At 45.7% G+C, this 16,300-nt stretch overlaps 1 protein-coding gene and 1 long non-coding RNA gene across 3 annotated transcripts in view; one reads left to right on the top strand and one right to left on the bottom strand.

Moving 5' to 3' along the window:
* The window catches only part of LOC123758386 (uncharacterized), a 38,987-nt gene that overhangs the window by 13,428 nt on the left and 9,259 nt on the right, over positions 1-16,300 (bottom strand). For both annotated transcript variants that reach the window (XM_045742736.2, XM_069322445.1), the window contains exon 2: positions 10,611-10,728. In XM_045742736.2, coding sequence (XP_045598692.2) covers positions 10,611-10,728 — 118 coding nt within the window. The remainder of the gene's footprint in view (positions 1-10,610; positions 10,729-16,300) is intronic.
* The window catches only part of LOC123758526 (uncharacterized), a 211,427-nt gene that overhangs the window by 193,719 nt on the left and 1,408 nt on the right, over positions 1-16,300 (top strand). The window lies entirely within an intron of this gene.

Here is a 16,300-nt window from a genome sequence, read left to right as displayed (position 1 = left end):
AACGGGTTGTTCTTCGTCCCTCTTTGTCACTTTATGGTCATCCCCTTGAATACAAAGATTCCGCGAAGCTTTTGGGGTTATTCCTTGACACTCCTTTGTCTTGGTCTCCCCATATCTCTTACCTCCGTGTTGAGTGCTCTAAGGCCCTTACCCTCCTTCGGGTCTTGTCCCATACTTCTTGGGGGGCAGATAGGCGCACTCTCCTTGCTTTACATTCCTCTCTCGTCCTGTCTAAGCTCGATTATGGTTGCCCTGCTTACTCGTCTGCTTCTCCTTCTACTCTTCGCCGTCTTGATGCTTTGCACCATACTGGGTTGCGCCTCAGTTCTGGTGCCTTTCGTTCGACTCCCATCCTTAGCTTGTATGTTGACACTGGCTTCCTGTCTCTCCAGGACCGCCGTGATCGCTACTGTCTTCGCTATCTTGCGCGGTCCTTGCAACATCCTTCCTCTCGCCTCTGTCGTGCTTTAACTTTTACCCCTCCTGCGGTTCCTGTTCCTCTTCACCACCACCCACTTTCTGTCCGGTTATCTCGCCTACAGGATTCTCTTTCCGTTCGTATTTCTGATGTTTCTCCTCGTGTTGTTCCTTCTTTGCCCCCATGGAGAATCCCTCTTCTGCGGTTTTGTACATCCTTGACTCGTATCACTAAAGCTTTTACCCCTCCTACGGTTCTAAAACACCTTTTCCTCGAGCACTTTTCTTCTCACTCCCGCTCAGTTTCTGTCTTCACCGATGGGTCTAAGTCAGCGGACGGTGTTGGCTACTCTGTTGTTTTTCCTGATCGCACTTATATGTGTCGCTTGCCTCCGGAGACTAGCATCTTTACAGCGGAACTTTATGCTATTCTCTATGCTCTTCGTCTCCTGCTTTCTCGTTGTCAGTCTTCCTTTGTGGTTGTTGTTGACACTCGTGGTGCCCTCATGGCTCTCGGGTGCTTTAATCCAGTTCATCCAGTAGTTGTCGAGATCCAGCATTGGCTGTTTCTCGTTCACAGTAAATTTAAGTCGGTGGAGTTTTGTTGGGTTCCCAGCCATATTGGCGTGTCTTTAAATGAGCGTGCGGATGCTGCCGCTAAGGAAGCTGTCCGCTCTTGTCCCATCTCTCGTAAAGGCATTCCGTATTCCGACTTTTACCCGGTTATCCATTCCTCAGTCCTTACCCGTTGGCAGGCTTCTTGGTTGTCTGTTACTGGTAACAAGCTACGTACTCTTAAATGTTGTGTTTCCTCGTGGCCGTCCTCCTTCCACTGTAACCGGCGGTGGGAAACAGCTCTGGCGAGGTTGCGTATTGGCCATACTCGCTTAACCCATGGTCACTTGATGGAGTGCCGCCCTGCTCCTTATTGTCCTAGTTGCATTGTCCCTCTTACGGTCGTGCATGTCCTTCTTGAATGTCCTGACTTCCAGGACGAGCGTGTGTCTTGCTTTCCGACCGCCCCTCGCGGTCACCTGTCCCTCGATAGAATTCTTGGTGACTCGGATACTTTTGATATCGTTCGCCTTATGCGTTTTTGTTCTCGTATTGGCATCCTTGGTGATATTTAGCGCCCTCTGATTATTTTGCGTATTTGATGGTGCTACATAGCCTTCCCGGTTTGGTGCCTTCTTTTGATAATTACTTACTTACTTGAGCGAAAAGGCATTTACAATCAAATAATTCAAACTGTCAATAAAGGGTATGGAGAAATCTTCTTTGATGCGCCAGGAGGAACTGTAAAACCTTCCTAATTAGATTGATACTGGCAGCATTTCGATCCCAAAATGCCATAACCTTAGCTCTTGCATCGTCCGGAATAGCTGCTACATTACTACCAGGTGGAGGAACTGCTACTTCGGATACGAAATTGCCATTGAACATGCAATTCATTGAAACTCCCACGTGCAACATTTCCAAAGCATCCGGCATGGGAAAAGCATTGCACGAATGTAAACTTATTGTTTGGGATAAATGCACAATGGCCCACAAAAAATCGATCGAGGTTCTTGATCGACCATTGCAAGATTTACGTGGAAACGTCAGACCATTTGGGAGTGCATTAATATTGCTTGCAGGAGATTTCAGGCAAACATTACCTGTAATTCCTCGATCGACACCAGCAGACGAAATATATGCCCTCCTGAAATACTCTTCATGGCGCCACGTAAAGAAGTTAAAATTAACTACAAATATGCGTGTCTAGCAGAAAAACGATCCATCAACTGGGATATTCTCACATCAGTTTCTGGAAACTGGGAACGGAAACGTGCCGGTTGATGTGACCTCTGGACGAATTTCATTGCTTCATAACTTCTACAATTTAGTGACGTCAAAAGAAGAATTTGTTGAAAGTATTTCCCAATATTCAAACCAATTATAAGGCTAATGATTGGCTGAATAAACGAGCTCTTCTTGCGGCCAAGAACGAAGACTTCTACGAACTTAACAATTTGTTCAGTATAACATTCCAAGCAAGGTAGTCGCATACAAGTCCGTAGACACTCTTGAGGAAGCAGATGAAACGGTTAATTATCCAACAGAATTTTTTATTTCACTCGATCTGCCAGGGATGCCATCACACGTACGTCAATTGAAAATCAGCGAGCCAATTATCATGTTGTGATATATGAACCAGCCAAAACTTTGCAATGCCGCGTGCCTTGCAGCAAAAAAAAAAAATAATCAACATCGTAGAAGCAACAATCATGACAGAACCTTTGTAAAGTGAAGATGTCCTCATTCCTCGCTTTCCTATCATTCCAACAGATATTCCATTTCAATTTTTGTGAGATTATAATTCCTAATTCGATTGGCTTTTGGAATTACCATCAATAAAGTTCGGGGCCAAACTTTAGAACTGTGCAGTTTTTATCTAGACAGATTGCTTCTCACATGGTCAATTATATTTTGCTTGTTATTGCTAACCAGTTCTGGTTGCGAGTCGGTAAACCAGACAATCTCTATAGTTTCACAGACAATGGAGCAATAAAAAATATTGTATACCCACAAGCATTATGAAACAAAACATATTAGAAACGTGCGATTTTTCATTTCTTTCTTTTCCATTAAACCAGACTGAGCCACAGCAATGCGTGAAGGGTACAGCAAGTCTATATAAAGGGCCACCGATCATGGCTTCGAGTTCTCTACTTCTAAGACTTGTGCCATGACTTTTACGCGGAAACGGGTCGTTCTTCGTCCCTCTGTCACTTTATGGTCATCCCCTTGAGTACAAAGATTCCGCGAAGCTTTTGGGGTTATTCCTTGACACTCGTTTGTCTTGGTCTCCCATATCTCTTACCTCCGTGTTGAGTGCTCTAAGGCCCTTACCCTCCTTCGGGTCTTGTCCCATACTTCTTGGGGGGCAGATAGGCGCACTCCTTGCTTAACATTCCTCTCTCGTCCTGTCTAAGCTCGATTATGGTTGTCCTGCTTACTCGTCTGCTTCTCCTTCTACTCTTCGCCGTCTTGATGCTTTGCACCATACTGGGTTGCGCCTCAGTTCTGGTGCCTTTCGTTCGACTCCCGTCCTTAGCTTGAATGTTGACACTGGCTTCCTGTCCCTCCAGGACCGCCGTGATAGCTACTGTCTTCGCTATCTTGCGCGGTCCTTACAACATCCTTCCTCTCGCCTCTGTCGTGCTTTAACTTTTACCCCTCCTGCGGTTCCTGTTTCTCTTCACCACCTCCCTCTTTCTGTCCGGTTATCTCGCCTACAGGATTCTCTTTCCGTTCGTATTTCAAATGTTTCTCCTCGTGTTGTTCCTTCTTTGCCCCCGTGGAGAGTCCCTCTTCCGCGGTTTTGTACATCCTTGACCCGTATCACTAAAGCTTTTACCCCTCCTACGGTTCTAAAACGCCTTTTCCTTGAGCACTTTTCTTCTCACTCCCGCTCCGTTTCTGTCTTCACCGATGGGTCTAAGTCTGCGGACGGTGTTGGCTACTCTGTTGTTTTTCCTGATCGCACTTATGTGTCGCTTACCTCTGGAGACTAGCATCTTTACTGCGGAGCTTTATGCTATTCTCTATGCTCTTCTCTATGCTCTTCTCTATGCTCTTCTCTATGCTCTTCTCTATGCTCTTCTCTATGCTCTTCGTCTCCTGCTTTCTCGTTGTCAGTTTTCCTTTGTAGATGTTGTTGTTGACTCTCGTAGTGCCCTCATGGCTCTCGGGTCCTTTAATCCGGTTCATCCAGTAGTTGTCAAGATCCAGCATTGGGTGTTTCTTGTTCACAGTAAATTTAAGTCGGTTGAGTTTTGTTGGGTTCCCAGCCATGTTGGTGTCTTTAAATGAGCGTGCGGATGCTGCCGCCAAAGAAGCTGTCCGCTCTTGTCCCATCTCTCGTAAAGGTATTCCATTTTCCGACTTTTACCCAGTTATCCATTCCTCCATCCTTACCCGTTGGCAGGCTTCTTGGTCGTCTGTTACGGTCACAAACTACGTACTCTTAAATATTGTGTTTCCTCGTGGCCGTCCTCCTTCCACCGTAACCGGCGATGGGAAACAGCTCTGGCGAGATTGCGTATTGGCCATACTCGCTTAACCCATGGTCACTTGGAGTGCCGCTCTGCTCCTTATTGTCCTAGTTGCATTGTCCCTCTTACGGTCGTGCAAGTCCTTCTTGAGTGTCCTGACTTCCAGGACGAGTGTCTCGCGTTTTCCGACCGCCCCTCGCGGTCACCTGTCCCTCAATAGAATTCTTGGCGACTCGGATACTTTTGATATCGTTCGCCTTGTGCGTTTTTGTTCACGTATTTGCATCCTTGGTGATATTTAGCGCCCTTTGATTATTCTGCGCATTTGATGGTGCTACATAGCCTTCCCGGTTTGGTGCCTTCTTTTGATAATTACTTACTTACTAGTCTATATAAATAAAAATGGAATTGTTCGTTTGTTCAAAATCGCAATCGCCGAAAGTTTTTCAGTTCAAAGAAAGAATTTTCGCACTAATAGGAAATTTTCAAAATTCGCATCCTAGCGGATTTTTTTTATACATAATATATAGATGCTACGTCTGTGATGGGGAAAAAACATGATTTTTTTTTAAAAACTTTTTTTTTGTGTGTTTTCAAGTGAGTGAAATCTTCGAAACCTCTTTACCGAATGCTTTGAAATGTTGACACAACGTCCCATTTGAATAAGCGCGTGTTTTTATATACATACTATATACATGTCTCACCTGTGACAGGAAAACACACGTTTTATTTTGAAAAACAATGCCATCTGTTGGACGTAAGAGCAACACACGCTGTAATCTCCAGAAGTTCTTCACCAATTGCTTTGCTTTGAAATTTTGACACAACGTTCCATTCGAATACTCGCATGCTTTAATATACCTACTATATAGATAAAACACCTGTGACAGGTAAAAACAAGCATTTTTTTAAACAGTGCCATCTGTTGCTTACAAGAGCAACAAATGCTATACTAAATGTTGTGATTCCATTTCACAGTTACCGATTGCATTGATAAATTGAATTTTCATAGATTTAGATTTTTCATTTTTATTTAATTATTTTGGTGGACATTGCCTTGGAATTGAGCTGTGTTGTTTACAATACCGTTCATTTCGTGAGAATAAGTATAGATGCCACACCTGTGACAGGTAATACGATACTTTGTTTGAAAAACAGCGCCATATGTTGTACGTAGGAGCAACACCCACAATACTAAATATGCTACGATTCCATTTCAATGTTTGATTACATTGATAAATTGAAATTTCGTAGATTTTTATTTATTTTCATTTTGATTTCATTATTTTGTGTGACATTGCCTTAGAATTGAACTGTATTGAATGATGTTGAATGTTGTTGAAAACTTCGCTAACATTCATTTCACGAGTACAGTTTATTTTTTTTAATTATTTCAATGTTTTTCATTTGTTTTTTTTTACTGTTCATATTTTTCAGTGATGAACATCTGATTATTTGTTGTTCCAAATTTTCTGAAGGGAATAACAGATCATATGAGAATGCATCGGACAAGGGAGTGGGGGAATAGTGGGAAGGACAAGAGGACGGGACTGGGGGATGGTGGGGGGACAACGAGGGGACAGTAGGAATAGAAGGGGGAGGACGAGGGGACAGGGGAGTTGGGGATGGTGGGGGCAAGGGGATGGTGGAATAAATAATGGTAGGGAGGACAGGAAGACAGAGTAATGGAGGAAGAGGGGACGGTGGAGTGGGGGGATGGTGGGGAGGACGAGAGGGTGGGGAAGAGGAGAATGTTTGGGAGGACGAGGGGACGGAGGAGTGGGGAATAGTAGGGTGGAGTAGGGTAGAATGATGGGGAGGACTGGGGGACAGGGAAAGATTGCTGTGGCCGGGTACAGCTAGTATATAAATAAATATTGAAATGTTCGTTTGTTCAAAATCGCTAATCTCCGAAAGTTCTTCGCCAATTGCTTCGAAATTTTCGCATACAGTTCCATTCACATCCGAGCATGTTTATATATACATACTACATAGATGCCACATCTGTGACAGGAAAAAAACATGTTTTTTTTTTAAAAACTGTTTTTTTTATGTGAGGGAAATCTTCAAAACCACTTTAATGATTGGTTTGAAATTTTGACACAACGTTGCATTCGAATAGGCGCTTATTTTTATATACCTACTATGTACATGCCTTACCTGTGACAGGAAAAACATTTAAAAAAAAGTGCACACTGTATATACCCATGTACATATGTGTTCCCCGTAGTGAACCACGAAGCTAGTATGGTGAGCAAAACAAGAGTGGCTGCCACACATAGTGAGGTTACCTCAATTCTCTCCCTTCCTCCCTCCCTCACCAAAATTCCTCCTTCCACAATACTACGCACAACGCTAATTATAACCACAATCCTCGTCACTAATTCCTGTAAATGAATAATTAACCAAGTTTATTTTGAAAAGGAACCTAAAATGTCGTTTGAGGATTCCTAGATGGACGAAATAATGCTGTGGCTAGCGCTGTGAACATTGTGAACAGCATTGAATTACTAATATTTGAACATTGTACCCATTTATTATCACACTCAGGTTCTTCTATAATACTATCATGGCTAAATAATAGATTATATATATATTTTGACATTATTAGGCGATGCTGTGGTCACACGCTGAACAGCAGTGCTGTGCGCTCATGTTGTGAGCGCCAGCCTTGGTTGCTCACTCACTACTGAGGCTCTCACACCCGGAAATGTGGACCACGATTTTTTTTAAAGATGGCGTCTGTTTACAAGAGCCCTGAGGAAGCTGATGTAAACCCCACGTAGCTGCGGGAGTTTTGAATGGAACGTAAAAAATACAAACACCCGGAGGCGCGAATAGCACACCAGACGTGGGCCTGCAGGCGCGTTGCACAGTTAAAGCATTAACCACCACCTAGACTCCTTGCCGGAGCCTGTGCTCCTGCTGGATGATTTCAGTTGTCATGATCTTTGGGGTGATGTGCTGACAAATACCTGGGGTCACCTTCTTGAACCTTTCATCTTCTCTTCGTCCCTGTCCCTTCTGAATTCTGGTGAGCCCAAGAGACATCGCCGCCGCCAGACTGAGTCTTTTCTTTTGTTTCAGAAGGAGAGTGTGGTGGCCCGTAGGACCATCCGTGCTACTAAATGTGCATGCTTTAAGTCTTGTGTCTCCACCGTTACATCCGAAACTCCTCTGTCACTGGTCTGGCAGTGTCTGCAAGATAACGGATAGCGCAAGATAGCTTAAGTTCGTTCCCGATGTCTCGTTGGTCCTTTGCCTCCGTGGTGCTCTTGTGGCGGACCCGTTGCAGGTCACGACTGAACTGGGTTCCCATTTTTCATCTGTTAGTTCTGGTTCTCATCTTCCCTAATCCTTCCTTCCTTCGAAAGCCTATTCTTGAATCTCGTCCTTTGGATTTCTGTACTTGTCTTTGCCTTCCCTATAATGATCCCTTCTTTCTTTCTCTGTATATACAAAGAAAGAAATATTCAGTCTGCAATAACCCTCTGCGGTTCTGCAGCGGCAGGCTCCAATGGCATTCATTATGAAATGTTTCGTCATCTCCCTCCGTGCACGTCTCAGTATTTATTGAGTCTCTACAATCGGGGCTGGGAGTCGTCGTCGGTCCCTGAGGACTGGCTCGATGCTGTTGTCCTCCCTGTTCAGAAACCAGGGTCTCTCGGGTCATCCTCCAAGAACTTCTGCCCTATTGCCCTCATGAGTTGCGTCTGCAAGCTCTTTGAACGTATAGTTAACGTTCGTTTGATGTGGTTCTTAAAACACTATCACCACCTCTTCCCTTCTCAATTTGGTTTTCGCAAGTGCCGCAGCACAACGAATGTCCTGGTGAACTTGGGGGTCTATAATCGTACTGCTTTTGCTGTGAAGACCTCCGTTGTTGCCGTACTTTTTGACCTGAGAAAAGCTTACGACACTATCTGGCGGTATCATATTGTCTCAACTTCATTCTTTTGGCCTTCGTGGGAATCTCCCTATCTTCCTCTTTCGTCATTCCTTTCGTGTGTGGCTTGGTACTACTCTCTCTGCCCTTTTTAGGCAGTATGAGGGTGTACCCCAGGGTAGTGCTCTGAGCACTACTCTTTTCTAGTTGCCCTAAACGGTCTTCTTTCCGCTCTTCCTTTTGGCGTCTTCTGCGCTCTCTATGATGACGATCTTAACCTTTGCTGTCAGGGTGATGATTCGCCTCTCCTTTAACGGCGGCTTCAACTTGAGATTGATGCCGTGTCTTCTTCGGCCACTGATCATGGCTTCAAGTTCTCTGTGTTTAAGACTTGTGGTATGACTTTTACTCAGAAGCATGTCGTTCTTCGTCCCTTTGTCATCCCCTTGTGTACAGGGATTCTGCTAAGCTTTTGGGGTTAATCTTTGACACTCGTTTGTCTTCGTCGCCCCATATCTCTTGCCTCAGAGTTGAATGCACTAAGGCCCTTAACCTACTTAAGGTTTTGTCCCATACTTCTTGAGGAGCAGATAGGCGCACGCTCGTCTAATTGCACTCCTCTCGCCCTGTCTAAACTCGATTATGGTTGCCCTGCATACTCTTCTGCTTCACCTTCTACTCTTCGCCGTCTTGATGCTTTGCACCATACTGGGTTTCGTCTCGGCTCTGGTGCCTTTCGTTCGACTCCCGCCCTCAGTTTGTATGTTGCCTCTTGCTTCCTCCCTCTCCAGGACTGCCATGATTGCTACTGTCTTCGCTATCTTTTGCGGTCCTTAGAACATCCTTCCTCACGCCTCTGTCGTACTTTAGCTTTACCCCTCCTGAGGTTCCTGTTCCTCTTCATCGCCTCCCTCTTTCTGTCTGGTTATCTCACTTACAGGATTCTCTTTCTGATCGTATTTCTAATGTTTCTCCTCGTTTTGTACCTTTCTTGCCTCCGTGGAGAGTCCCCATTCCAAAGTTTTGTACGTCTTAGACCCACATCACTAAAGCTTTTACCCCTCCTACAATTCTGTAACGCCTTTTCCTTGAGCACTTTTCTTCGCACCCCCACTCTGTTTCCATCTTCACCTATGCTTCTAAGTCAGCGGACGGTGTGAGCTACTTAGTTGTTTTTCCTGACCGCACTTATATCTGTCGCCTCCCTTCGGAGGCTAGCGTCTTCACAGCAGACCTTTATGCTATTCTCTATGCTCTCCGTCTCTTGCTTTCTCATTGTCAATCCTCCTTTGTGGTTTTAGTTGACTCTCGTAGTGCCCTCATGGCTTTAGGGTCCTTTAATTCTGTCTATCCGGAGTTTATAGAGATTCAACATTGGCTATTTCTTATTTCTAGTCTATAATTTAAATCAGAGTTTTGCTGGGTTCCCAGCCTTATTGGTGATTCTTTAAATGAGCGTGCGGATGCTGCCGCTAGAGAAGCTATCAGTTCATGTCCCATCTCCCGTAAAGTTATTCCTTATTCCGACTTTTATCCTGTTATTCATTCCTCCATCCTTGCCCGATGGCAGGGTTGTTGGTCTTCTGTAGTTGGTAACAAGCTGCATACTCTCAAACATAGTGTGTCCCCGTGGCCTTACTCCTGCCTCAGTAACCGGCGGTTTGAAACTGCTCTAGCAAGGTTGCGGATTACCCATACTCGCTTAACTCACGGTCACTTAATGGAGCGCCGTCCTGTTCCTTATTGTCCAACTTGCGTTGTCCCTCTTACAGTCGTGCATATCCTTGTTGAATATCCTGACTTCCAGGACGCGCGCGTGTCTTGCTTTCCGAACGTCCCTCGTGGTCACTTGTCCCTCGATAGAATTCTTGGTGAATCGGATACTTTTGATATCTCTTGATAATTACCTTACCTATTGTTAAAACATACTTACTTCATTACACAAATTTGTAAAATTTGATATTACTGTATCAAATACTGTATAATGCCATAATCAAATGATTTCATAAACAATGCTATTATTATTGTCCGAAGTTACTCTTGGTACGTCTGGTAAGTAAACATAGTTTTCAGGTGCCAAGAACGAATGCCCAAAAAAAAAAATATTGGACTTTATACATTCCAATTCATTACAATAGCCTAGTACTACATACTAATACAATTTAAAAAACTAATTGGAAATAATAGCCAGCCTACCCTAACACAATGACCTAACCTAACACTTCTTTATTTGCAATTTTGTCACAAGCTGATTAAATGATTATTTTTACCTGCATGTATGCTGGCTGGGGTCGATCTTCCAGGCATATTTATTCTGCTGATTTGTTGTTTTACTTCTTCCGCAATAGAAGGATTTGTGACAGACACTGTACTGCATTCTGTATCTACCTATTATAAAAACGATAATAGATTAAAACATGCTGTATACTCAAACGTATTGGAATGTGTATATCAATATGCATTAAAATTTCTTCTTTCTACACATAACAAGTAAAATTTAATACTGTAACTCTCACAACCAGACCATCACCAGAGAAATCTTAACAAACAACGCAGAAATTATCAACATATACATCGATAACAGGAGGCTCTACATCAACGTGGCCCTATGCATAAAAAAGTCAAAACCAGCACTCGACAGCCAATTAACACAATTACATTCTACCCACTTAGACCCTAAACCAGCACAGAATCAAGCAGATAAAATGAATAAACATGGTTATATACCCTGTATATATCCATTGTTTTGTGTTCTGTCTTTTCCCATTGATTTGCTTCCTGTCACCTCGCACAAAAATATTTGTATCCTATCACCTCACCCAAATACAAAAATAAGCATGAAACGGAGTAAATAAAAATTTGTCTTTGCAATTGTGAGAAGTCTTATGAAACGCTTCCCCCTCCCCATCCGACCCGTTGGCGCCGTGAGGGGGCTTGGTGGTCGCCTGCCAGAGTGTGATGCTCAATGGGTGTGATGCTCTGTCTAATTTGAAGTCTGATGCTCCGGCTGCTGTCTTTACCAATTTTGGCCAGAACTCTTTTCTTTTTCCTTGTTTCGTTCCCCCCCCCCCCCCCCCCACCCTCTTCTCCTTTCTAATTGTCATTTCCTGCCGACCTTTTGCCTGTTTTGATTATTCTCTTGAACTTCTATTTTGATGCCCGGGTGTTTGAGGAGGCATACTCTTGCACCCGTAGAACTGTAGTACCCGACATCGAGAGCGAGGGGAACCTTTTATTGTCAATCCTCCTTTCATCACTGAACTCGATATCGACGGACTGACGGTTCTTAAGGTGGCGTTTGTGGGGCGTATACTCACGACGCACCCCTGTGGGGTCCCGACAAGATCGGCGATAGCTTCTTGTTGGGTGTCCTGCCTCTAATTGTGACTCCATGGTGGGTGTAGGGGCACATTCGTGAATGAAAGTTATTTCCTCGTCTTCATGGCTGATAATGTTTCCCTTGTTCCTTCTCAGGCTCGTGGGGTGGGCGACCAAGCCCCCGATTTGGACTGTGTTGGAAGACCAGGCCCTGTATCCCCCGCTGCATTGGGGCCCAACCCCCTGACTACTCCCCTCTGTCCTCTGCGGTATGGTAGAGTTCCCAGCCCCCAGTGGTGACCACCTCGTCCCCTGGCATGACTCCTCTCTCATTGCGACTACTGCGCCTTTTACCCTCTCTCTCTCTGGGGGTTCTCAACGCCGTCCCCGCCACGGCCGCACTCGCACGATCCCTTCCCGAACTAACACTTTACAACGCCTTGTTTGGTCCTGCTACGTGGGCTAAATACTTTGATCTCCACCATCTGGATTCTACTCCTGATGATTTCTCCCTCCATAAACATTTTGTTGATTCAGTAGATGCCTCTGTTACTTTTAACTCCACCAGTTACGGTACGCGTGTCGTCGCTGCTCCTTTTCAAAATGCAGCTACTCACTTAACCGCTTTGTCCTGCACTGGAGAGACCCCTGTTTGGGTCTACAAAAACGCTCGGTTAAATGCCAGTGTTGGCACTGTTTTCCTCCCACACCATGTTGCAACTGGTGTTCTGGACCTCAAAGATTGCCATGAGGATATTAAACATATCCTCGAAGCCCACGGCCATTCTGTCCTCCAGGTGGACACGTTTATTCGACCCCTCGTGGTCGTCGCCGTCAGCCCTTCGAGTTGTTAAAATCACTTTTGATAGTAGGGCCCTTCCGCCCTCTATTATTCTTGCTGGTGCCAGATGCTCCGTTCAGGAGTACATTCCCTCTCCTAGATTTTGCAATAAGTGTTGGAAGTTCGGGCATGGTGTCCTCAAATGCACAAGTACTGTGTATCTGTGCCCCTTGTGTGGGGACGATAGTCATTCTAAGTCAGAGTGCACTTCACCCCAGGCTCACTGCCTCAATTGTGGTGAGGCCCACCCTACTTTCTCACGTTCGTGTATGCACTACAAACTCGAAGAAGCCATCCTCAACTTGAAGCACCGTGATCGTCTGTCTTTTCCTGAAGCGAGAAGCCAAGATCATCTCGCCCCTTTCATGAGCGTATCCTATGCTCGCGTGTTGCGTTCGACCTCTCCTCGTCCTTCCCACCTTCCTCAGTCTCTCAACCGTTTCCAGGCCTTAAACCCAACCACCACCACCTCCTCCCCTCCTATTCCTTTGCCTCCTTTCCCGACAGGTCTCCATCCTGGTTCTCCGTCTGAGGTTCCCCCCCCCCTTCCTAACCAGTCCACCATATCTCCTATGTCTTCTTCCCCATCTCCCCCCACTCTTTCTTCCCGTCCCTCCCCCTACTCTCTTGACCCTCCAAACCGCCTGTCTGTCCAAGCTGATATCCATCATCCTCCCAGCAATCTTCGTGTTGTGTTCACTCCCGTTCCTCTTCTCCTGCTGAGACCATAGTCTGTCGCTCGGTACGTTGTTACTAGCATGTCTGTCTCTTCGAGTCAGAAACGTAAGCCTGGCTCCTCTCCTCTTTCCACTCCAGCTGGTAAGGTGGTTTCGCTTTCTTCCTCGCCCCATCCCTCTGACTCTGTCACTATGTCCCCTCCCGTTTCAGTGCTCGGACCCCCTGTCCCAGATATGGAGGTTTCTTTCGCCCCTGATTCCCTCTTGGTTACTGCCCATGCTGAGGTGCATTACCTGATTTCTGCCCCCCCCCCAAGCTCTTGCTGGGGCCCATAACTCTACTGCTCTCTTAATTCGTTCTGATATTCCCTTCGTCCCCCTACTTCTTCCGACACCTATCCATTGTTATGTTGCCCGTGCTTTTGTGGGAAAATGGTATATAGTCTGTTCCATTGATCTCCCCCCAAATGTCCCGCTTTCCCATCCTGATCTTAAGCACCTCCTGGACTCCTTGCCAGAGCCGGAGCTTCTTTTGGGCGATTTCAACTGTCGACATGCATTCTGGGGTGGTGATCTGACAAACACCCGAGGCCGTCTCCTCTAACCGTTCGTCCTTGCTTCTTCTCTATCTCTTCTGAATTCTGGCGAGCCCACCCATGTGGACTCTCGAACTTGCACCCTTTCCTGTCTTGATCTTTCTCTCTGCTAGTTATCCCTTTAATTAGATTTCCGTGGCAGGTTCTTGATGACCTCCATAAGTGGTCATTTCCCCGTCCTCTTTCTTTTTCTCCTTTCTCCCTCCCCTCTTTTTCTCTAGATGGAAGTTTGCAAAGGCTGACTGGAACCTACTCACCCTCTGTGCTACTCTCTCTGGCCTCTCCTCTCCTGACTCTTCCTTGCACCCTCCTTTTTTATGACACTGTCTTTGACGCTACCCTCAGCTCTATTCATCGCTCTTCCTCCCAGGGCACACGGAAGTGCGTTTCCTGGTGGACGGACTGTGCTTTGGCTATCCGCTGTAAGCGTGCAGCCTGGAAGAAACACCGCCGCCGGCAGACAGCTGATTCTTTTATTGTTTTGGAAGGAAAGTGCGGTGGCCCGTAGGACCATCTGTACAGCTAAACGTGAGAGTGGGAAATCATATGTTCCACCATTACGTCCGATACTCCTCTACCGCAGATCTGGAAGAAGATCCGCAAGATTGCGGGCAAGTTCATTCCGGATGTCTTGCCGGTTCTCCACCTCCGCGGTATTCTTGTCGCGGACCCAGTGACGGTTGCGACCGAATTCGGTTCCCACTTTTCTTCTGATAGCTCTGGTTCTCATCTTCCTCAATCCTTCTGGCTTCGTAAGCCTGTTCTTGAATCTTAACCTTTAGATTTTCACACTCATCACCGCCTTCCCTATAACGATCCTTTATCACTTTCTGAACTTCAGTCTGCCCTGGCCATCTGCAGATCTACAGAAGTGAGCTCGGATGAATTTCATTGTGCGATACTTCGCCATCTCTCTCCATGCACGTCTCAGTATTTACTGATTGTGTGTAATCAGGTCTGGGAGTCGTCGTCCTTCCCTGAGGACTAGCTCGATTCCGTTGTACTTCCTATTCGTAAACCAGGGTCTCTCGGTACGTTCCCTAAGGTCTTCTGCCCTATTGCTCCCACGAGTTGTCTGCAAGCTCTTTGAGCATATGGTAAATGTCCGCCTGATGTGGTTCTTGGAACACCATCACCATCTCTCTCCTTCTCAACTTGGTTTTCGCAAATACCTTAGCACGACTGATGTCCCAGTGAACTTGGAGGTCTATATTCGTACTGCATTTGCTGTGAAGACCTTCGGTGTTGCTGTCTTTTTTGACCTAGAAAAGGCTTATGACACGACTTAGAGATACCATATTCTGACCCAACTTAGTTCTTTTGGCCTTCGTGGTAATCTCCCTCACTTCCTTCAAAGCTTTCTCTCTAGTAGTACCTTTCGAGTCTGACTTGGTACCACTCTCTCTACCTCTTTTCGGCAGTATGAAGGTGTACCCCAAGGTAGTGTTCTGAGCACTACTCTTTTTTCTGGTTGCCCTCAATGGTCTTATTTCCTCCCTTCCTTCTGGCATCTTCTCCGCTCTTTATGTTGAAAACCTTATTCTTTGCTGTTGAGGTGATGATTCACCTCTCCTTCAACGGGGGCTTCAACTTGCGATTGATGCCGTGTCATCTTGGGCCACCAATCATGGCTTCAAGTTCTCTACTACTAAGACTTGTGCCATGACTTACTCGGACGCGGGTCGTTCTTCGTCCCTCTTTGTCTCTTTATGGTCGTCACCTTGAATACAAGGATTCTGCGAGCTTTTGGGGTTATTCTTTGACACTCGTTTGTCTTAATCGCCCCATATCTCTTACCTCTGTGTTGAATGCTCTAAGGCCCTTAACCTACTAAAGGTTTTGTCCCATACTTCTTGGGGAGCGGATAGGCGCACGCTCCTCTATTTGCATTCCTCTCTCGTCCTGTCTAAATTCGATTATGGTTGCCCTGCATACTCTTCTGCTTCTCCTTCTACTCTTCACTGTCTTGAACCTTTGCACCATACTGGGTTACGCCTCAGCTCTGGTGCTTTTCGTTCAACTCCTACCCTCAGCCTTTACGCTGACACTAGCTTCCTGTCTCTCCAGGACCGCCATGATCGCTACAGTCTTCGTTATCTTTCGCGATCCTTCCAGCATCCTCACTCTTGCCTCAATTGTGCTTTGACTTTTGCCCCTCCTGTAGTTCCTGTTCCTCTTCACCACCTTCCTCTTCATGTCTGTTTGACTCGCTTACAAGATTCTCTTTCGGTTCATATTATCAATATTTCTCCTCATTGTTCCATACCTGCCTCTGTGGAGGGTCTTTCTTCACAAATTTTGTACTTCTCTGACCTGCATTACTAAAGCTTTTACTCCTCCTACGGTTCTGAAACGCCTCTTCCTTGAGCACTTTTCTTCTCACTCCCACTCCCTTCCCATCTTCACCGATGGGTTTAAGTCTGCTGACGGTGTGGGCTACTCTGTTGTTTTTCCTGACCACACTTATGTGTCGCCTTCCTCTAGAGGCTAGCATTTTCACAGCAGAACTTTATGATATTCTTTATGCT

This window comes from Procambarus clarkii, chromosome 11 (genome assembly GCF_040958095.1).
Source record: "Procambarus clarkii isolate CNS0578487 chromosome 11, FALCON_Pclarkii_2.0, whole genome shotgun sequence".
Lineage (NCBI taxonomy): Eukaryota > Metazoa > Arthropoda > Malacostraca > Decapoda > Cambaridae > Procambarus > Procambarus clarkii.
This window is presented reverse-complemented; position numbering and strand designations above follow the sequence as displayed.